Source organism: Mizuhopecten yessoensis, unplaced genomic scaffold (assembly GCF_002113885.1).
Source record: "Mizuhopecten yessoensis strain PY_sf001 unplaced genomic scaffold, ASM211388v2 scaffold1883, whole genome shotgun sequence".
NCBI lineage: Eukaryota > Metazoa > Mollusca > Bivalvia > Pectinida > Pectinidae > Mizuhopecten > Mizuhopecten yessoensis.
The window spans coordinates 384,204-407,609 of record NW_018404269.1 but is presented as its reverse complement, the minus strand read 5'-3'; the positions used below and the strand labels follow the sequence as shown (position 1 = coordinate 407,609).

At 35.7% G+C, this 23,406-nt stretch overlaps 1 protein-coding gene across 1 annotated transcript; it reads right to left on the bottom strand.

Moving 5' to 3' along the window:
- Nucleotides 1–433: 433 nt before the first annotated feature.
- On the bottom strand, nt 434–22,764 carry LOC110441660 (atrial natriuretic peptide receptor 1-like). The gene is made up of 23 exons (XM_021484869.1): nt 22,758–22,764; nt 20,086–20,325; nt 17,274–17,630; nt 16,724–16,884; nt 14,663–14,797; nt 10,943–11,078; nt 10,501–10,592; nt 10,067–10,208; nt 9,378–9,459; nt 8,775–8,886; nt 6,723–6,800; nt 6,319–6,423; nt 6,034–6,105; nt 5,500–5,627; nt 4,720–4,886; nt 4,414–4,582; nt 3,964–4,113; nt 3,641–3,764; nt 3,194–3,262; nt 2,444–2,618; nt 2,019–2,117; nt 774–865; nt 434–521 (listed from the first exon to the last, which is right to left on the bottom strand). The coding sequence occupies exons 1-23, from the start codon at nt 22,762–22,764 to the stop codon at nt 465–467; spliced, it is 2,949 nt and encodes a 982-aa protein (XP_021340544.1). The 3' UTR covers nt 434–464.
- Between the last annotated feature and the right edge of the window lie 642 nt (nt 22,765–23,406).

Below are 23,406 nucleotides of genomic sequence, written 5' to 3'. Positions count from 1 at the left end.
CGACACTGAAATTCTTTATTTATATTCCTTCTGTAAAAATAAGTTGTAACGTGTAAGAAATATCAATTTAAGATGCAACTCTGATTACATGCATAAAGTGATGACGCTATGGTGACATTTTCAGAATGATTGCGTGTGTGAGCTGTCTTTTCTTACGACAGGTTTATCTGTCATTTGAAAATAAACCACTTTAATGCCACTGTTAAGTGTGAAAGAAGGATCGAGTCTCCTCTCACAAATATGGAGATTTGGCAAGACTTTGCAATCTATGCTGATTTAAACTGACCTAACAGACTCCAGATTGTCTTAATATACACGAACTTATACCTATGAATCGCTACAATGTATAAACAGGCAATGCAATTCTTGCTTTTATATTTAAAATATATCCACCAAAATGTTTTAAACATAACATTTTCTGGTCATCATCATTTCTTGTTTACATTTGAGACTTTAATTTCTGGTCACGCCTCTCTGATTTCTTCCCCGAGAAGCCAGTAGGTGATCATAGTTCCTTTACCCTGAAATAGACACGACATTAACATTAACATACACACAATGTACATTATGTAGACAAATGTTTTTAATAGGAATTTTGAATATTAAGAAAGCGGGTTATAATTTATTCGGAATGAAAATTGGTTAGGAAAAAAAAAAAAAATTGAAAATTCTATTGTTTCAATTATTTCCAGATTAACTTTGTTATCTGTGGTATGCTTTGTTGGTTATTGTAACGGATGCTAGTGATGAATTTCATGACTGTTTTTATTTACCTTGACGCTGATTTCACCTCTCGATTCTATCAGAAAGTTGCCAAAAATATCCAACATATCTTTCGTATCTCTACTCATATGGATCTTCATCGCTGCAAATATAGGATTAGGGATACTGTTTTAAGAAAAATGAGCTTAAAACAAGCAAATGAGTAAACAATTGTCTGATATACGTTATAAATCAGACCAGTCGTTGCAATGAAAATGCAAGCAATTTTTGACAATTGTTTTCAAAGAATTGAAAAAAAAAAATAACGAATTATCATTTATTTCTTTTATGTATCAAAGTATTCATAGATGAAACAATATATTAATGCCCCATGAAAAAAAGAATAAACCAAGATTGGAATACTGGTAAATAAATAAAAAAACAACACAATTAAATTTGCTGCTTCAACATTAAAGGCATATTTTTTTCATTGTTGAAGATGTTGCTGTAAGTGACTTTTCATACCTGTCTTTTTAGATCACCTGAGCTAAAGTGACCTATCGCTATCTGCTTCGTCCGTCGTCCGTTAACATTTTACATTTTCAACTTAAGCTGAAATACTGTTATAGGGATTTCATTGATACTTCATGGGAATGTACTTACTGACAACTCCCTGACCAAGTATTGTTATCTTTCGGGTCGATCAGAAATCCAATATGGCCGCCAAGACCGCCATTTTGAAAAACTATTTCAAACTTAAAGTCAAGTTCTACTGGGCTGATTTAACTGAAACTTGGTAGGAATGATCAACTCATGGTCCTGACAAAGTGTTGTAATTTTTCGAGTCGATCAGAAATCAAATGTGGCCGTCACGGCCGCCATTTTTTTTATTTTTTTATTTCAAACTTAAAGTCAAGTTCTTCTGTGCCGATTTCACTGAAACTTGGTAGGAATGACCAACTCGTGGTCCTGACAAATTAAAGTGTTGTTATTTTTCGGGTCGATCAGAAATCCAATATGGCCGCCGTGGCTGCCCTTTTGGAAAAAAACTATTTAAAACTTAAAAATCAAGTTCTAATAGGCCGTATTAACTGAAACTCGGTCTCGGAATGACCAACTCATTGTCCTGACAAACTTAACTTTAAAGTTATACTTAACTCTTTTATAATCAAATTTTGGTAGGGATGATTGACATCATTATCTCCACTTAATATTTAAACAACAAAAAATAATACTGTAGGACTCAGGTGACCGTTAAGGCCCATGGGCCTCTTGCTTAAAAGATTCAACACATGTGTCATGGTAGTTTTTCTTACCCTCGCCATTTGACTCCATTCTGGATGCTGTGTTGACAGTATCGCCAAATAAACAGTAGCGAGGCATCTTTCTCCCCACGACCCCAGCGCAAACAGAGCCTATGAACACAAGTTGAACGATAGACTGGAATTAAGTCTGCGATAAATTACGCAATAGCTATCATATAAACTTCGTTTGTAGTCAAGTGTTTCCGAATTGTATATGATTTTGTCTTGTTCGTTTTAATAAATTTCGACGTTGGACAATACACCAAGAGAGTTTGAAAGAACTACTTTTGGTGGTCTAAATAAAAAAAATGTTTTTAATGATCACACACAATAGACTTAACTTAGAAGTTAACAATTACAAAATTGCACTGAAATATTGTTAACAACACATACAGTACAGTTACATACTATCAGAATAAACGTCATTGTCTTGTTACCAGAGTGAATGCCGATCCTTGCCCTGAGTATGGCGTCAGGTTTGTGTCTTATTTTGAACTTGGACACGTTTTCCAGAATACCGAGCGACATACGTGCAATCTGACGAACGTGTTCCGACCCGTTTCGGACGGGAAGTCCGGATACCACCATATATGCATCTCCGATAGTCTCCACCTAAACATAATTTAAAATTTGAGGGTACGCACACACCTCGGAATCAGTGATAATAGACCAAAAACACACCCAAAAAACTAGGAAGTTTCTGATTTGAGCTACTGCTACTAATACAAGATATAACGATTCCAAGACCTGTCATTTTATGAGAGAAAGCGACATTGTAAGAGATCAGGAAATGTTATTCCTTTTCCGACACACTTTTCGCTACTGTTAAGCCACATATGCTGATAATTATATGAATTAAGATTGCAAAAAGCAACGACGTCTACACATGAGGCAACAATAAATTGTATCCACTCGATGTAGCCTAACTCTTGGGACGAGCTTAAAATTTAGACTAAGGATGAATGTAGACATGTAACGGGCAAAAGTTTGAACGGATGACCAGACATCGATAACTATTGAAGGTCACCCTGTATTGGAATTCTTATTTGATAACCAACACATTGTTGGCATACGGTTCTGGAGAATATTGATTGTATATAGCTTTTAAGATATTACACATCGTCCCTTGTTGGTTTTTTACATGTACACTATTTGACCTATTGTTTCCTTGCGCTTATGGTACCTACTTTATACACGTCATAATTTTCTAAAATGCTATCAAAGCATGTGTACAAGTCGTTGAGGAGGTCCACAACCTGTAGAAAGAAAGTAAATGGTACTCTTACATAAATACAAGATCACGAATGCATCCAGAGATAAATTCATGCAAGAAAAGAATATAGTGATAGCAATAAAATTCTGTTATTTTAAGTATTGGTTTAAGACACCTTTAAGGTATGTTTATAGCAGTAATTGATGGAGAGTTACTTGCACTATCAGAATCTGATTGATAAATACCGTCGGCTCTAAGACTCGTTATATATTTCATTATAGAAGCAGATATTTATTTACAGTTTCAATTGTTTGTATTTTTTGTGTTCACATATTCAAAGGCAAATTCGTTGTATTTTAGTAAATATAGAATAAACCTGTGGCGGAAAGGATACCTTACACATGTTTTTTTGTTGTTTTACCTGCATTGGCAAACTAGAGGCAGAAATGTTGGTAAAACCCACAATATCGCTGAAATATATGGTTACTGACTCGAAGGACTCCGGGTCTACACTCAGTCCATTCTTAAGCTGGTCGGCTACACTTCTGTTAAGTAGAAAGAATCATTCTAAGTTTACTGTCACTTTATATTCTTTTTCTCTATTATAAGGTATGCGGAAAAGGATTACGGAAATGATCAAGTTATATGTATGTCGATATTAAACGGTCGATTAGATAATGTATATATGATCAAGAGTCTGTTTTATGTAATATGATTTCAAATACGTATTATATACACAAGTACCTTGGCAAGACCTCATAAAGCAATTCTTCCGACTTCCGCTTCTCGTCCAAGAAGGCTCGAGTCCTTTCCTCTACCAGGTCCTCCAGGTTGTTTGCGTACTGCTCCATCCTCTTAAGTAAGGAGTCCAGGATGTTATGACCCGCTGTTACTCTGATAGATAATGACAAGACGCATACAGGGAAACGCGCCAGCAGAAAAAGACCCACCGTATTACCGATTTATTGGAAATGAAGTTAATCACATGTAAATACTGGTATTTAGACATTTATTAACCTGATACAGAAGTGATAAAGGTGGGAATGATCCAGTTTTTTCACAATATTAACACTTAGAACAAAACCTATTGGAGAGTTTATTTGCTGTGAAATATATATAAAATTTATATTTAAAGAACTTGTGATTGAAATAAAAATGATGCAAATCCAACTTCAAAAAGATTTTTTTACAAACCCAGAAATTTTCCGAATTGTGCGTATCAGTGTATGAAAACTAGGTCGAAGTTTTGGATCTTCGTTCCAACACTCTTTCATCACGTTCACCAGGTCGCTCTTTTCACTTGTCTGTGGCAATATGGGCCGGAATGGAGGGTCAAGGCCACGTTTGATCTTGTGAAGTACATCTAAAACGAAAATCGTGAACTAACACAAATTGCTATTTCGAGAAAAGGTATCCATGACTGCAAAAATAGCAAATATATATAGCAAATGTTTGTTCTTAATTATAACGTTATTGTCAAATGATATCGAAATCACCTACCTGCTATTGTGATGTGTTCCAATTCATCTTCGTAAGGTTCAAGTCTGGTTAATATTTCAAATAGAATGATTCCAAAGCTGTAAACATCTCCGCTATGGGAAGCCGTTCTGTTGGGAAATAGTCTAAGCTGTTCTGGGGCTACCCAAATCTGTGCTGTAACAGTATTGCTTCATACAGTGTGTACTACAAACATGATAGCACAGGTGTAATGATAATGCCTACTCCATTTCTTATTCAAACTCATTGAAAATTTTAGAAAACCACTTATTGCACAAACTGTTTTAAGGTTCCCTGTAATAGGGCTAAAAGTTAACTTTACATTAAGCTTTTGGACTGGGATTTATCAGTTTGGTACGAGTAATATTTGAACCAAAAGAGTAATTAGGAACTTGCCAATAAGTTTTCAAGTATTGCTTGTGTTAAAAAAGACCCTTAGCATTTATTTAAAAATGCTTCCAAAACAAAACCCCAACACATTTTGGAACTTTTCACAGTTGAAACAACAGAGGTCTGTGTGATTTAACAGAGGGGGGAAAAGTCAATGGGACCAGACTGGGCTTCAAACCCTAGTCCTAGTTGCGTGATTATCCGTTATTCCTGTGGCCTATTCCTGCCAGAGTCGTATCCCAACCGAAGTTAAATGTTAATCAGTCAAACTAAGAACAAATACTAGAGTGAAATTAGCGTTTTGCCTGCTTTGGGTCAGGGATCCTTAAGCTGCACACTGAAGATTGTTTATACTGAATACCTCTGAGTTGATGATTGTCTATGGGTTTATGCTCGAGTCGACGTATGCGTGTCAGGCCGAAGTCTGTGATCTTGAGAACAAACCGTCCATCTATCACACAATTGGAGCTGTTGAGATTACCATGTACCTCGATTGGGGAAGCATGAAGATAGGCCATGCCCTTGTTAGAATATAAAATGAAAACTAATATGAAGCGGTTGTCATAGTGCCGGATATCAATATCAAGTCGAAAAATCATATTGGCAGGACATAAACCAAAATAGGGATACTATTAGCACTATTAGATAGACGTCACGGTCATCTTGACACTAAGTGATCATGACAAAGAGTTTTCTATTAAGGACAATTGCATATTAAAATTGATACCATGTTTGCTGTTATGTAAACTTTGCTTACAATTTTCGATTGCAAATGCTATAAAAATTGTAGTATAACCATTAACGCGATATTATAATGCTTGTAGATGTGCTTTTAGGAGCGGTATATATTACACCATATTTACTTATCTTGTTATGATTTCGTTTGTCCTCGATATACAATAGTAAGTCAATATTTAAGTGTCTTACTTGTACAAGGTCGGTGAGAAGGGCATTCTTGAAGTCTATGTCTAGTTGTATGGAGTCATTCTCTAAAATATCCTAAAATATTAAGAGAATATAACTTTACATGAGTAAATATTTGTGAATGACGAGCAGGTAAAAAAGACATCAAATGGTCGAACGATTTAAACATTATATATTATCAATTCATGAAAATAACGTACCATAGATATAGAATCTCAAATATCAATATTAACAGTTTTATTGAACTTCTATCACTGTATGTTAGTTACTCGGAGGAGATTTACTAACCTGGAGACTACCACGAGGGCAGTACTCTGTCACGAGGGTCACGTGAGAAGGCTCTATAGCCAAGCCAACCAATCGTGTTAGGTTAGGACAGGCAATATCCCTCATCTGTAATGAACAATATAAGGGGACGTTAAAGTGAGACAAGTTAACATTTTCGCTCATTTCTACTCAGAAGATCCGTACATTTTTGTTTTTAATCTACTGATTTTCAATCCGTACATTATGTTTGTAAGTATAAAGATTAATACATATTTTTAAGCTCGATATTTTTTTCTTCTAATATGTGACGATTAATGTTTCTGCAAATACCAACACCCGTGTAGTTTGCATTTCAGCTGTAGCAAACTGCACACACAATTTTGTCTTGTTTACGTACTAATATAACATCTATCTTAAACACGTACCTGTTTCATTTCCATAAGGCTTACTCGATCAACATTGAACTGCTTTATTTTGAACTTTTTGATGGCAACAGTGGCACCCTTCAGAATAAAGGAAATCATATGAAAGTAGCAAATGCAACTATGAAACTAATGATTACAAAATAAAACTAGAATGCAGTTGCATCAATTCAAAATACTGTAATGAGCCAAATATAATTTTGTATTAGTGCTGCTAGAAACACAGTCTAAGAAATATTATTAAGCATAAACACGATTGTCTACTCTGCAAATGTTTCATATATGTGCATAGAAGGAACACTAAGGAATAGTGAACGTTAATATTGCGGAGTTTAGAACAAAGCCAGTATTTTTTATTATGCGAATATATTTTAGCTATTTCTATCCCTAAATAAGTGCCATTAGAATAATAGAATAACAGAAACATATAATTCCTGCAATCATTATCTGGACAGTATATTATACGTGATGACACTGTGTATACATTTTGAAGGTTAAACTTAATCGATACACATGTTGTAAGGATATGTGTACTGCTAACGAAATTTACAAAACAATAAATCAATTCAAGAACACTAAAGAGATGATCATTTACTTTATAAATAGCTGTAGTGGTAAACATCTGTGCTGTGTCTTCTTTCGATTTACTTTCACCACCCAGCGACTGAAAATTGGAAATCTTATAATTCAGATCTTTATGACATATCATATATTAGAAACATTCATTTACTAAAACATTAAATAAAAACTACACTGAAAATAAATACGTCGGCTTTAGTGTGTTATTGCTCCAGATACCGTTTTCAAAGGAAAAGAGTTTACTATATGCAGGTTCTCCACGAGTTTTTGCTTGAATTGTTTCATATACTGTACGCTTAATAATATTTTAACCTATAGACGGGTGTCCGCTGATTTTCCACAATATTTCACCTTTTCACAATATACAGTTTTATCATTTTTCTAGTTTAAACTTGAACTGTAAGCCAAAGGCTAACTAATACCCCCGCTCCTATAAAAACCAGAACTGTGCGCTAAAGGCTTATTTATGCAAAGAAATATAGTCTCCCACCAGTAATGAGTTATGGTGATCACTATCACACATTTTTTTTTTTTTATATATATATTGTATTTCGCACAAAGGGGCATAACTCCATCAAAAAGGGTCGAAATCCCAACTAAAATGCCAGTGCGCAACAACATAAAATACCGATCATTCATGCAAAGTTTCAATGAAATTCACCTGTTAATTAAGGAGGAGTTTTCCGGACAATTTACTGCGAACGACAGACAGACATCCAAACAGGGTGATTCCAGTATNAGGACAAGTTACTGCGAACGACAGACAGACATCCAAACAGGGTGATTCCAGTATACTCTCCCCCCTAACTTCGTTGCGGGGGTATAAAAAGGAGTTCTTAACTTTTGATAATTAAAAAGGAAGATATGTGCTAGAATTAAAAAAGTAAAAGACTTAATTTTCCAATAAATTGCAGCTGCATTAGTAGAACAACTGTGCATTATGCGACTCATTTGATGAACGATAAGATAAAACGTTTTATTATTCATTGCTTGTACGCGCCATGGCAAGGTTCAATTTTAGAACCCTTGATTTGAAAGTAGACCTTACTATCCTTCACCAAGAAACCATGTGCCGCTGGTAAGCTTACAACCCGTCAAGGTGGGCCTTTAAAATCTTCCAAATGCAATGAGATTGATTTATTATGCCACACTGTTCGGATGCTCTTGATGAATGTACTCGTTTTAATTGTCATACGATGAGAAAATGCATGTTAATAATTCTATATACCGAAAATCAGGGGGACCCATATTATTGAAACGCCCTCGCGATTTGTTTTTGCAGTTGTTATTGTCACGTGCAGCACACTGTAATTGTCTCTGTTGACCAATCAAAGCAACGATTGCTTCGCGACAGAGAGTAGATAGCAACCGCAAAAGGATGCCAGAACAACCGATAATACTTGGCAAGTGAGATATGTAAACAACCGGGATGACGTGAAGGGACAGTCTTGGCCTTGCAGCCTGTCGCTAATGTACCTGAACAAGTGATAGCCTGCTAATGACACGGCTTCCAGCATTCCCTGAGAGCAAATCAGTCGACTTTATCTTCCACCATAAACTGTGGAGGTCGGATTCGAGTTTCAATTTCCTAAAAAGAGAAAACAAACAGGAATAGAAATGGAAAGATGTAGCTTAAGCTGAATATCATTTCGTCTACGCGTTTTGTATTTCATTGTCAAAGTGGTAGTAATGAGGTGTATTTTAGTTATGGACAACATGACCGTATTTTTTTTTTTTTTATCTAAGTACGAGTTTAGGCCTGTACTTGCCTTGGTGTCGATTTATTCCGAGAGCGTAATCACCAATCGGACGTACCCTTTACCTGTATTGGGTTTCATCTTTTGAACGAAACGATTGTATGCAGTTTGTTCACAGTACCACGAATTAAAGTATTCGCTGATGAAATAAACTTCTCTTTTCTTGTATGACAATGAGATTAATCAAATCGAAATAGAACGAAGACCATTATTTATTACATAAGGCGTGGTTGATTTTAATACATCATGTAACACATTTTCTTCACATTTTATAGTACATTTGCTTAAAACAATTATGATCAATGTTCCATGGTATTCGTACCTATATGTTAAAGCGGCAATCAGGGCAAGCACGACAATCACACAGGTAAACGCAATTCCGGCTATCGCAACAGCAGATAATTCTGTAAGATACAAATCTTGATTTATTTTGGGGTGTCATGATATCCCTGAAATGAGTAGCTTGTTTTGATAAATATATAAAATGTCGTTTATGCAGTTAGCAAAAGTATGCGACTATCTATAAAACAATAAACGTGAATAAATGTAATTTGTAAGTAAGCGACTTTTGTAATTTCAAAACGTAACGATGGTTTGATGTGAGAAGAAATAAACATGCAATGTTTCGCAAGAGTTTTTAAAATGTTCAATTCATTTTTCGTTTTGCTTTCTTTGATCGTGTATAGCAATTTTCGTTCAATTAACTGACCTAGTTCATACATCAATATTGAAAACCAGCCAAACAAAACATTATTTTGTTATACTGTTTGTATGATTATGAAATTGACAAAATTAAGATGAAAAAGACAACATGCAACCGACAGAAAAAAATAGATTTGATTTATATACATAGATTTATTTCTAATGAAATCATAATCGTGTAATGCTCCTAGAATTGGCAATAAAATGAATAGAACATTAGAACATTATGTATTAGTTCACATGTTTGTTTGCTATTTTTTTTTTATAAACGTGACAATAAGCAGTGATAATATATTCAGTCTAACCCACCAAAGGTTTGGCATTCTGGCGCATCGCCTGTAAAGCCACAGCGAGGTTTGTTGACAGGCGGACCCCTCCCCTGTGGCCAGTATATGGATACACCATCGACAAACTTGAATTTCTTCAGTTCTCCAAAGTAATTGCCCACAACCTGCAAGAAAAGAATTTAAACAACCATAAACTAAAATATTTAAAGATTATTTGTAAGAATGAAGAACATAACTAAATCTGCGAACATGTACATAATGGTTACACAAGACCCTACTTTACGTATTCAGGGCTATTTGCTGGAGTAACCGATACGCTAAAATATGTTTTAAAAATACACAAGTATCATTACAGACGATTTAACACAAGAATAGTTTTAACATGTCCATATTATCTCAAAAGCCTGTATAGATGATCTTATTGGTTAGGAATGAGAAGCACAGGTGAGGGTTAACCTTGAAATCTCCAGTGGAGGTATCCATGTCTAACAGGGAGAAATCTGTATCCCTGTCACCGTTGTGGTCAATGGCTATGGTACCTCCGATTCCTACAGCATTTCAGAAGAAACCATGACATATTATAAACCTTTATACATACTTCATATAACAATCATTTAAAATACCAAAAGCTACTTGGTATAACAACTATAAGGTAAGTTGAGAGCGTTTATTTTGAAATATTATAAGAATAGATATTTCTTAAAGATATAATAAAATCTTTTATCCAAATTCTACGTGCCTTTTTGTAAAATCTAACATTAACGTAAATGAGTTTTCCGACTACATGTATATACACCACGCTATTTATCAAGTGATGAAATGTTATTGATATGGTTATCGACCAACTTACGTTTAATTTTTAGGCATGCAAGCCAATTTAATTGGTTCTTTTTTATACCTTGAAAGGTCCGTCCCCAAATCCGTCTTGTCAGGTTGAACCCGTCAAGAATGTCACCCCCGTCAGTGAGAGTTTCGTTCAGAATTTGAGCATAGATGAGAAAGGAATCGTAGAAAGCCGTGATGAAGATATTCACCTTTGATTATAAATTAAAAAGGAAAGGCATTTGATCTACAGAGCAAAAGGTGAGTGTTTGTTACTAATAACAACAGCAACGGTATCACATATATACATGTATATTATATAGCGTGTTTTGTTTAGCAGAATGTTCCAGTTGGACGGCGGTATAATGATATGTAAAAAAATAAATAAAAATAAAACTGTACTAAAATTGGTAAAAGCATGATGAAGTGGGCTATGTGAGCTTCACATTTGTAAAAAAAAAAGAAGATTTTTTTGGTTCGAATTAAAATGTTTGGCCGTAATCCGAAAGGGTGCCTACACACGAAAAGCTAGCTTTACAGGAGGTAAAATTTTGACAACAGCACACGACGCAAAATTGCAAAAAATCAAGTTTTACAACTTTACTGGGACCCAGATAATTCTGCAACCAGGTAGGTAATCTTTAATTTCAGACAGAGCTTAGGAAAAAAATTACTAGTTGCGGGGGTCAAATTTTGGGTTAAAAATAGCAATTTTTGGCATTTTTTGGTAATTTTTGATGTGGTAACCATGGTTTTCACACAAGTGACATACATAGAAAAAAGAGGTTTATACACTTCTCAGTACTTTATATGTATTGTAAATGTAATGCAGTTTACAAATATATATACATGTATACATGTGTTGTGTAGGGTAAATCCGCTGTATTTACATTTCCTCGACATGTGCCTCGTTTATCAGAGTCGGGCCATTTCTACTGTATACTGCTACCATGAACAAGCCGATCCGCTAAATGGAATTCAGTATTTGTTTCACAGATTATATGGTTAAAGTTATTTTCGGAAAACCGTGTCCTTTTCCCTATATGAATATTAGATTTGTTCACTCGAAAACGTCATTGGGAACGTGGACGTTATAGTACACGTTCATGTTATGTAAACTTTAACATGCTTTAGACTGAGAGATTAATATTGGAAACAAAATTAAGGTACAGTCAATATTCATTATTTAAGTGTCATATGTCTCGATTGCATTGGTACTAGATACATGTGTGGCACCCTGCTAAGCGCTTGCACTCAGACCAGGGAATGACATTCAGAAGCAAGCTGGTGAAACAGTTATGTCGCATGACAGGCATTTCACAGTCCCAGACTACCCCATATCATCCGCAGAGAAATGGACAATGCGAGCGCTTCAACCGCACACAATTGAGCATGCTCGGAACCCTTTATTGAGGAGGAGAAGCGGGAATGGAAATCCTACGTCGCACCCCTAGTCCATGCATATAATGCGACCAGGAACAAGTCTACAGGATATTCACCATTCTATCTCATGTATGGAAGGGAGCCACGACTACCTGTAGATCTCGCCTTTGGTTTGAAGTCAGATGCTTCAAAGGAGTCTTTGTCCAGCTATGTGGAGTCACTGAGAAGACGTCTGAAGGAATCTTATGCTATTGCCCTTACCAAGAGTAGCACTGCCAAATCCAGACAGAAGTCAGGATACGATATACGGGTTCGTGGCGCCTGTGTCCGCACAGGAGATCGTGTCTTGGTCAAGGCAGTTGCTTTCGACGGGAAACATAAGCTTGCAGATAAGTGGGAGGAAGACATTTATGTAGTGTTGGACCAGCCCAATTTGGACATGCCAGTGTATGTTGTACAGAAGGAGGATGGTCGAGGGAGAAAACGCACTTTACACAGAAATCTTCTCCTTCCCATCGGTTCTTTGACGACAGATATTGATGCTAGGACAGATGATACCCCTACACCACAACCACGGAAATCCCCAACCCCAGCACCGAGATTGACACGAGAGAGGAAGAAGGAGCTACGGAGAGAGTCACAGGCCAAACCTGTGGACGAAATGGAAGTTTCTGCCATTATTGACTCCGATGACAGTGATATGGAGCTCCTCGTGTCAATGCCTCCTACGCCAGCTGTTGGTGACACCCAGGCAGGTGCCATGGATACAACAACTGCGCAGCCTGTAAACGACCATGAGTCGACAATGGTCCCTGCTGAAGAGGATGCGGCCTCCCATATTGAACGGGACAATAGGGAAGACGTTGATCCACTGGGAGGACAGGAGGAGGGTCATAGTGAAGATACAGCCNGTTTAACATTGTTATTTATTTATTTGTTATCATTACATTAAGATGCGATCGGTAATTTTACTTATAATTGTAACTGATTGATAGTTAATGTTCGTCGTGATATTTCCTGTGGTCTATTTGTACTTTGTCAGTTATATATAAATGTGATCGAATCTATGTAAATGTATTCGATGAGTTATTTTAAAGTACGCGCTATTGTTGTATAGTTGGGCGCGTTAGTTTCGGTACTGTGTATTGAATATAGCTATTTATTTGTTGTAGGGACTTTTGTCTATGTTCTCATCATTAAACACATCTATGAAGAGAATCTTGTGCCGGTCGTTATTACGCCAAGACCCTCCCCTAAAATCCGACTACGTTACACATGTATACAGTTACGTACTATACAATCATATAGTTACATATATACATGTAGGTACATGTGGACTAAGCATGGCTTCCATGTTTGAGAGCATACCGTTCTTGATTTTGCCGATGTATGTTTGCAACATTATACCTTACACGCGAGACTGGCCCCGTCTCTAGAATATTGAATTATTAAGAATAAAAATTAACTCATTTTTTTGTATCACTTGGATGTCTGATCCTAAGTTCTAAACTAGGGGGAGATAAGCTAGTAGTAAAATGCAGCCGAGAAATTCTTCATAAAAACTTAGGGGTTTGTATCCAGTCTACTTACACACGAATTAGGAAGTTATAAAGCATGCCTCCTTAGAGCATAATGTAAAGATCAGATTAACGCATCGAACATAACACTTACAATGTTCGTGACACAGCGGCATTTATTTATCAAGTACTGACAAGATGTCGCTATAAAATAAAGTTGTTTAAAACATAATAGAGATCGTAATCTAAACATGGAAGCAGTCGACCGCGCGAACAACCTCTAAGTTTACGTTAGTACGGCCATTGAGTGGACTTTCCTGTAACAAACTAACCGGGGATTCGCTGACCTACACTCCACTATACGTTAATGATTCTAATTAAGCTATAACCATAGCCGGGGCATTATGACTAGAATCAATGGAGTGGCTAGCTTCATCAGATAGGGATAGTTTATGTCCGTATAAAAAACCGACCACGAATCCATCCATTCGTGGTCGATGACAGGGGGAAAAGGCTAATATCTAGTACCAGGCAGGAAGACCATAAACCCATTCAGGCGATGTATCACTTAAAGAACCTATTTCAACATTGGTATATCACTGGATGTTTTTTTATGTAAACAGGAAGCAGTCCATCCAGGATTAAGATTTTGGCGAATAATGCATCCATAATTGAAATCAGCTGATCGCTCGTGAAAAGATATTGGGCCACCTGTCCGACCACTTGCGTTTCTCCGTGTACTCCGTTTTCCTCCCACATTGATGTTGAAATAACTTGTTTCAAAATTGTTGTAAAATTTAAAAAAAATGAAATTATATTAAAGCTGATAGTTTTAGACGTTGAAATAGCAAACATTAAAATTTGTTTTTCAGTTAGCTTGTTATGTATAACGTTACCTCAATATCGCCGTAAATAAAGTTGTAATCTTGTAAAGACCTGTTTTTCACATCCTGCTCAAATTGCAGAAACTCGGGACTTTCTGGTCGTCTTGGTTGAACCAGCAACACACTATCATACGCTTTTCGAGCTTTCTGAAAATTGTAAAAAAACCACCAGTTATATTAAAGTAGTCACATTGGCGAACAGGTTTTTAATGGATGTTTAAATAGCGTTTTTTTCCGAATAAAGCATTCCATAACCAAGTTAAGTTACGTTTGGTAGTAACGTATTATTATTTTTCACGCCGAATTCTTCATCTGACGAACGTTAATTTTCTTCAACTCACACAGAGTAGTCTATATGATAAGGAAACCCTGGCTAAGTAGCGTATTGGTTAACCGGACATTCATATCCAGAAAACCATGATATTTAGAACATATTCCAAAGAATAAACAAACAACAGTAAGGTGAGGTTGCTGGTGTGGTGATCTTTATTATAATTTCAAGCCGTGTGGTATAAAGAAGATGCAAGCAGCTATTGAAGCATGTTAATCAGGAGAGCAAGAAATCAACATATTGTTTGAACGTGAAAGGTCGGGACAAGTATCGTCTCTACATTTTGTCATAGCCGTTGTATGAATTCGGCTTAACATCAATACAAAATCAGACTTGCTAGAAATAGTCACATATATTCCCGATTGCAATTGCAGTACTTTTCATCTTAACAATTTTCTTGTAGGAAGTTTGATGTTGAAAAATGTTCCTTCCTCGTCTTGTGTTTAAAAGTAAAAAAAAGAGGGGGGGGGGGGGGGGGGCAACAATTACTGATGCATCAGGATGTGATTTGAGTTAAAATGCAGTCATATTCGTTTTTGGTGATCTTGCATCCGTTCGGTCCTTACAATCTGGATATATCAGATGATAACTGAACATGTACATTCCATGAAGGAGGGGTGTATGTTAAAATGTGTTCACAATTAATATTAATCCGAAACTTCAATACCAAACGACTACAATACTATTGATATTTCTACAGAAATAATTTTCAATGCATCAAAAACTATAAACTGATAAAAACAACTAGTTTTTTTTTTAAGTTATAGTTCGGAAAAAATCACAGCCTATCAATGACAGGGGAAGAGAAAGAAAGACAGACAGTCTAAAACCAGACTTATGAAATAAAAAACTCAGGTATCATTGTTAACAGAACACGAGGTATTATGTTCAATTCACTCGGAATACTTCGACCCTAATGCAACAATCCTTAACTGCATATATGTATATGATTTTGCTATATAGGTAACGGTTTAAGCTATAAATGAGCTCAAGTTTTAACAAATACGTAAGGTGTACACAATGAGAAAAAAAGTGAAAAGAAGTATACTTTGTTTTAAATAACTGGCGTTACGATGTTCTCCTGAGGTTTTTGAAAACCATTTTCAAAATCTGTATTTTATAACAGGTTTGTGGATAAGATGTATCGTACGTAACATCGATCTTTTACGGATAGTATGGAGATTTGAATGAAGATCTGTATAACAGTCTTTACGTACCGCCTGTCTTTTTGGTTGGATACCTATTCTGTGAGTGCTATACAAAATCGTAAAATTTCCTGTTTTTGATTTTTATACTGATGCCCAACCTATTTATTCGAAACTGTATCAGGATACCTTATATTATTAAACGATTCGGAGAAACATTCATCTTAAACCTTTTCGAAGCTTGTTGATATATCAACAACACTAAAAACTCCTAATTAGCTCTCAGTAATGCGAAGTGAACATAACATGGTACAGGCACATATTTTTTCTAAGCATTATACTGCTGTCTTCTACTTAAAGTATTTTCTAGTGATCTATATATTGGTTACATATTATTCACACGTGATTAAATTTTGAATGAAATAATACTGTTAAGACAGATAATGATATTTTACCGTTGATAACAGGGTGTTATTAATTCAAATAACGCGCCGTAATCGTCGAATGTAAAAACCAGTATTTCTACACCATGTGTTATATTTAACATTTTGCCTGTCGGTAAGTAAGAGAAAAATATGTTGCATCATGACCACTTACAGCATCGTTGGCGTCATTTCTCATCCAAGACATATTACCAACGTCGTCTCCCACAAATAGGCGGATAAAGATGACTGCGTAATCGCCAAGTGCCATGCCAAGGTCGTAGAAAGTCAGCATGATGTCACGGAAGGTGTCACCATGACAACTGATAACAAAGACTGAAATTGACGATTGGAGACATTTTATATCAAATCTGTAAATGTGCTTTTTCGCCAATTTGTTGAAATTATTGCGACCATTCAAACGGTATCAAATACTACAAAATCGTGAACGAGACAAATGTAAATACTACATTTTGTTTGTGCTAGACATCCAGATAATCAGCTTCGTCATGAGCATTCTCATTTCCATACTTGAAAGTGTGTTATTACAATTAAATGTATATATATCTACAAGTTAGACAAATTAATCCAGTCATCACTTATCCGGTATTCTCACAATCCAGTCAATGTTCTAAAAAAAGATTGCCCATTTTCTACAATTGCTATAGCAATCTTTGATACTTTACCCTTGGTGTAACGTTACTGATAGCTTAAGTGTATCCTACCTCTTGATCGTTCGCTTGCAGTCAGCAACATGTTTTTGTGATCAAAATCACCATTTGTATCAAACTCCATCACCTTACTGGAAATACCGGCAGAAGGGAATTCATTCCCAAGACTAGTTCCAACTATCCTGAAAAACACGTGCACTTTGTCGTACATGATGGTGACGTCAGTCCAATTAAACTGGCCGAATACCTGTAGGTAGAACTTGGCGAACTTGTTCATATTGTAAGCCAGTCTTGTTAGCGTGGGGAAGTTGGACTTATCCCCTAAAGTTCCACTTGTACCTACTGGTGTAATGATGGGCAGATTCCAAGAGGACGCCATCCTGCCAATAACGTTTACAGCGTGACTGCATGCTAGAAAGTACAACGTGCAGTCAATAGACAAACATTATTCGAAACTACAATTGGAAAAAGAAGCAATTAAAAAGGTGTGGGATGATAAAGGTTTGGCAATACGTCGCTGGTGATTATTCGAAACTACAATTGGAAAAAGAAGAACAGTATTTATACAGCAATCAAAAAGGTGTGGGATGATAAAGGTTTGGCAATACGTCGCTGGTGATATTCATAGGGGCTATTAAAGGAAATAAAAGGAAATGGATAGTTGAAATACCCTGGCGATAAGTGAGGTGGCAGATAAAAGTAGTGACATTATATAGAGGTAAACAATCCAATTCTCTTTAACTATATCTGCTTTCAGGGAAATACTTGCTATTTTTCTTTTAATTCCGTTCTAAAACGAAATAAAAATATGCAAAAACAGCATTAATACCAGTCTCAACCATGCACCGCAATTAATAACCTAGTGGTTATGACAAGATTACCTGTCACATCATAACTGACTTTTGACGAGAATTATCCGTGACATTATGCTTGTTATCGCCTACTGAATTATACCGACGACTTATATAATTAGATACCCTTGGGACCACTTACTGATAGACTGCTGATGAGAAGTACTTGTTGCAATAAATTACGCACTTACTGACTCTTGACGAGAATGTATCGTGTCATAATCTACTGAGATACTATCGATGACTGAATTTTCGCCTGCTAACAAAACTACTGACAAGTTGTAAACACGTAAGATCGTTTACTGAAATACATGTACTGCCAAGTCGACTTGCCCTAGCATCCCCTTTTAACAAAATATTAACGAGATGTACCCATGATATCGGTAACTGACAGTCTCTTTCGCAGAATACTGACGCGGCGTCAGTGACACGTGAGGTCGTCTACTGACAAACGTCTGACATGAGCCCCCCTGACATCATGATCACCTGCAGACAGACTACTGACGAGGTATTCCCATAATATTGCCTAAAGACAGATTGCTGACTATAATTATCTGTAATTATCTGTTATATTGTTTTACGAAAGAAATGTTTGATATAACTTGTAACAGGATTTACCTAATTCAATTCAATAAAATGCCACGTGATTCTAGCAAATTTATCAATTAAGCAACGACTGTAAACAACTTTGATTTCGCCAAGTATAGTTTTTTGTAAGAAATTGCAATGCCGAGGTGTTGCCTTCAATCATATGTAAACTGCCTAACTTTACATCTGCGCTCGCGAAAAAGACGAATACAATAGCGTTATGCATAGTTTGTTTTATTTTTAAACATATTATCAACTCAAATAACTGATAAGTTCATGTTACGTATGTATAAGCAATTTCAACGATGTTCCGGTATTTAGATTAGTCTGTGATAGAGCTGAATCTAAATAATGTTCGTTAAACGATATTTAACGTTATTTTTCTGGACACGATCAACAATTGTATCGACTGCATTCCATCTTGCTTTGCCGAAGAACACGAGTGGTTGACCGTAAGTTGAGACTCTTATTGATTGTACAGTTGTCATCAAAAATGGTCGCAATATAACGATAAAAGAATTGGCTGTCTTTACTAACGGATGTCTATCAATTATCGCCACTCAATACAGATAAGCAACTTATTCGATTACTAGTAGTCTATTTTATAATTTAAATTCCAACGTTTACGGTTTTTAGCGTGTCATATTCTACACCTGTTTTCATAGGTTGTTTAGTTAAATAATTATCTTGATTTTGATTAAGTGGTTCCTTTTGTGGGTTTTTTTTTCTACGGCTCCTGTTGTTTTCTGTTTTAATTGTTTGTGGTTGCAGTTGCTTTTTGTGTTGTTGTTTTTTGTGTGTATTAATATCTATGTGTTCCTCGTGTAGTTTTGTGTCGGTTTCTGAATGTGTTCCTCGTGTATTTTTGTGTTGATTTCTAAATGTGTTCCTTGTGTAGTTTTGTGTAGATTTCTAAATGGTCTCTGTTTTTTTATGCTAGTTCCTGTTGCTTTTTATGTTCCTCCAAAATACATGTTATTTTTTGTGTTGGTTTCTCAAAGGTTCCCATCGATTATTGTGTTGGTTTGTACATAGTTTCTGTTGTTGTTTTTTAAGTTCTAATTATGTTCTTGTCTATTGACACAATTATTAATTCCATCTAATATTGATGTATAGGTATGACAATAATAATCGTTGTAAATATGTGAATTCCAATAGCCTTGTTTAAGTCTCCTCATTATGTGATAGAGTTTAAAGATCTATTTTATTGTTGATAAAGTACGTACATCTGATAATATTAGTGATATCAAAAAGGAAACAACATAATACATTTGTAAATGTATTATATACCACACGGCCACTCTTAAGGAACGTCAAAAATCAGAAATTCCTAAATCACGGAAGAAAATTGAAGCAATACAATGTAGAGTGAAAATCTTGTCGGAGTATAAAACCACACAGTAGTAGAGATAAAGGTGCTCACTTACCTGGACCCACAAGTCCCGTTATGCTGTAGCGATGGTAAAGGTCACAAGCGATTGCCCCGACGTCGTTTTCGGAACAGTCAGGTCCGGGATCTCTGTAGAGGTATGTAAAATTAAGGAAACCATTATAACGTGAGTTTATCTCTAGCATCGCCAAATCAGCAGCGGGAGCCGCCCGTCTATAGTCATACGGCAGACTCCCGCCATTTGATATCACAGATGCAACGACAATATCCTCTGAACCTGAAACATGTACTCTAAAATCACAGCAAAATAAAACAACGAGTAATAAATATATCCAAGAAGGCATTGTGAGCACTACCGCTGTCCAGACAAACTGTTTGACTTAGCCTCCTTGCTGCGGCTATAAGGATTATGGTATGATAATGACATCAAGACATCAATGAATTGATCGACTTTTCTGATCTCATAGGTGAGTGAAAGTCCCATTACTGTTGTTCCATCCTGAGCCTTTACCGGACTTTGTCACGTTTATAAGGTGAATGACTTATTTTTGCCCTGGCGACAGAATCCTAACATAATTTCTCACTACACAGCGTCCATGCCATTACTGTTCGTAATTAGGGTTGAAAAGCAAATCTGAATAATTAACGCAGTTGTGTGTTCATAATATTTCTTATCAAGTGCAATCCATAATATTGAAGGCATGTCTTTTATTAGGCTCTTGAGAGTATGTTTGGACTCAACAGTTCGAATTGACATGTCTTTTTGACATGTGTTTGACCCTCAAAATTTCAGAGAAAATGCTAGTTGACTGCTGATGTTTCTGAAGGTGAAGAAACAACTGAGAGCCCTGCTTGAAGGTAAATATTTAACTTGATATTCGCAGGCCCTTGGACGTTATTCACTATTCAAATGAATCGCAAAACTTTTTGTAATGTACTGATTTGGAATTATTACTTTTAGATCAAAGCATGAAAACCAAAATTATATTTGTTTGTTTTGTAAGAGCTATTGTGATTTCCATAGGGAACAATATCAGAGTAAGAGGATATCTTGCTAAGATGCGTTGTATCTTAAGCATAACTGATATATTCAGAATTCGCATAAAAGTTTACTTGCAGAGTCTTCCAACATGAAATTGGATGAGCTAATAACGTTTGCATATCAATATATGTCGCAATGGATTTCATAAATGATTTGTTATAGATTAGTTGGTTTTCTCCTGGTATGATGCTAGCTGAGCGTCTTGAAGTTAGTTCGACATTTTATTTGTAGACGCAAGCTGAATATGATCATGCATAGATCAAATTTTATATAAAGCCTTAGTTATATTTCAAGAGAATAACAAAGTGTGCCAAAACCATATTCGAACTAAAATTGATAAAACAAAGGGAAAATATGGAGAAAACAGAGATTTATATGGAAACCTCGAAAATAGTGTAAGGAGAATAAGACCAAGAGTTCCAGAAGGGCGAACGCGGTTTTGTTATAGAAATACAAGGGGAAACAACAGCTTCATTTTTTATTTATATATTGTTTTTTGTTTGTTTATATACCAATAATGAACGTCAGGTTTTACTTCAGGCGGAAAAATATCACATACCAGTTCTCAAACAGCCATCAGTACAACAGGACATAATCAATACAAAATGAGAATGACTGAAAATAATCCAAATAAATTAAAATCTTAAAGGATTAAAGGATAAACAACAAGTTTGCAAATAATAATAATGATAATAAAATATAAGATAAAATAAAGAAAAAGTAAATAAATATTAAAACACGAAAACAACAGAAACAAACGAACAAACAAACAAACAAAAAGCAAAACAGCGTAATCAATTTTTCTCTCGGAAATGATTGAATTGATGCGTACAAATCAATCCGTTTCGCCTTTTGCTCACCTGCAATGCCTATGTCTGGCTGCTTTTGGAAAACTCCAAGGGTGTGTTGTGTATTATAACAGCATGCTCTAAAAGCCGATGTCACTGTTATTGGCCATCGGCCCGATCTCTTATCTTACAGCAAATATCGTGTTTAGGCGTTTCTTGGAAACAGAAGGAGAGCAGCAACTACACTATGCACACTTCTCAAATCAAAATACCGTTCCACAGGTCATTCTTATCTTAACCCCTCCATTTATTTTATATTTGTGCCTCTCAATATTCAGCTACATATTGACAAACGGACACCTTTCCTACAGATATATCTGTATGCACATCACATTTGTAACACCGTGATAATTTGTTTGTGCTGATGGCGTAAATATATATATATAATTATAGCATATAATTATTCAAATATCAGTATATAAATCAAAACAGTCTCAAATAGTCTTAATTCATATCTAGGCTCGAAACAACACATGTACATATGGTTTTAGTATCGACGTCGTTATTCTTTACATTTGGTTATTGGACAAATAAATCAACGACGAATATCGCAAAGAGAAAGCAAGAAAGATGGTGGATTCGAAATCCGTACATAACATCTATACATTATTTTCAAAGTAAACAAATGTGTATATCGGTGTGAGTGATGGCCATATGGAGGCAAGCTTGTATGCGTTGAATGCATGATAACATATTTAGACATTTAACAAATAGGATGACAGGGCGGTATCTAACGTATATTTAAGATTAAGGGTGATCTTCGTCCAACCATCAGCCAACAGCTTAAAGCGTTGGTACACGAAGGAAAAGTGTATTTACCTGCCATCGTTTCTTATATTAGTATGATGAGATCAAAGACATGCACTTATGGAAAACCACTGTAAACCGTGTCATTTCGCCCCGAACCTTGTTAGGATCCGGTCAATCAAGCAGGCTATCTCAGCAGCAAAAACAACATTTTGTAGCATTTAATGGATCACCTGACCAAGTGAATAGGTTTCGTGCTTTGGTTTCTATTAGGATATTTATAATCAATTAACAAGTAATTGCTAACGGAAGGGTATACGAGTGTAAACTAGCCTTAACGGTAACCGAAGCATTTGCATAACTACGACAGACATTGAATTATATTAATATATTAATAATTATATTGGTTCCAAGGTTTTCAGCCAGGATGTAACATCTATTACTGATTATTTCGAATTTACCTTCTTACAATACTTAAATTATCTTACGGATGTTTTTATTTCAATCACTTCGTTGAAACAACAGTTTTGTTCATGTAGTAAAATGTATATATTTATATAGTATATTTTACTGGTCATGTTCATAGTCTAACTTGACAATGCATTGCCAGTAGAAAATGGGCTACAGGTATATTCAAATGTGCCAGTATGAAATACCGTATAACAAAAAATGTTCGAGGGTACTTTCCTCCGTGGATTGAAGCATTTGAGATGGTTTTGTG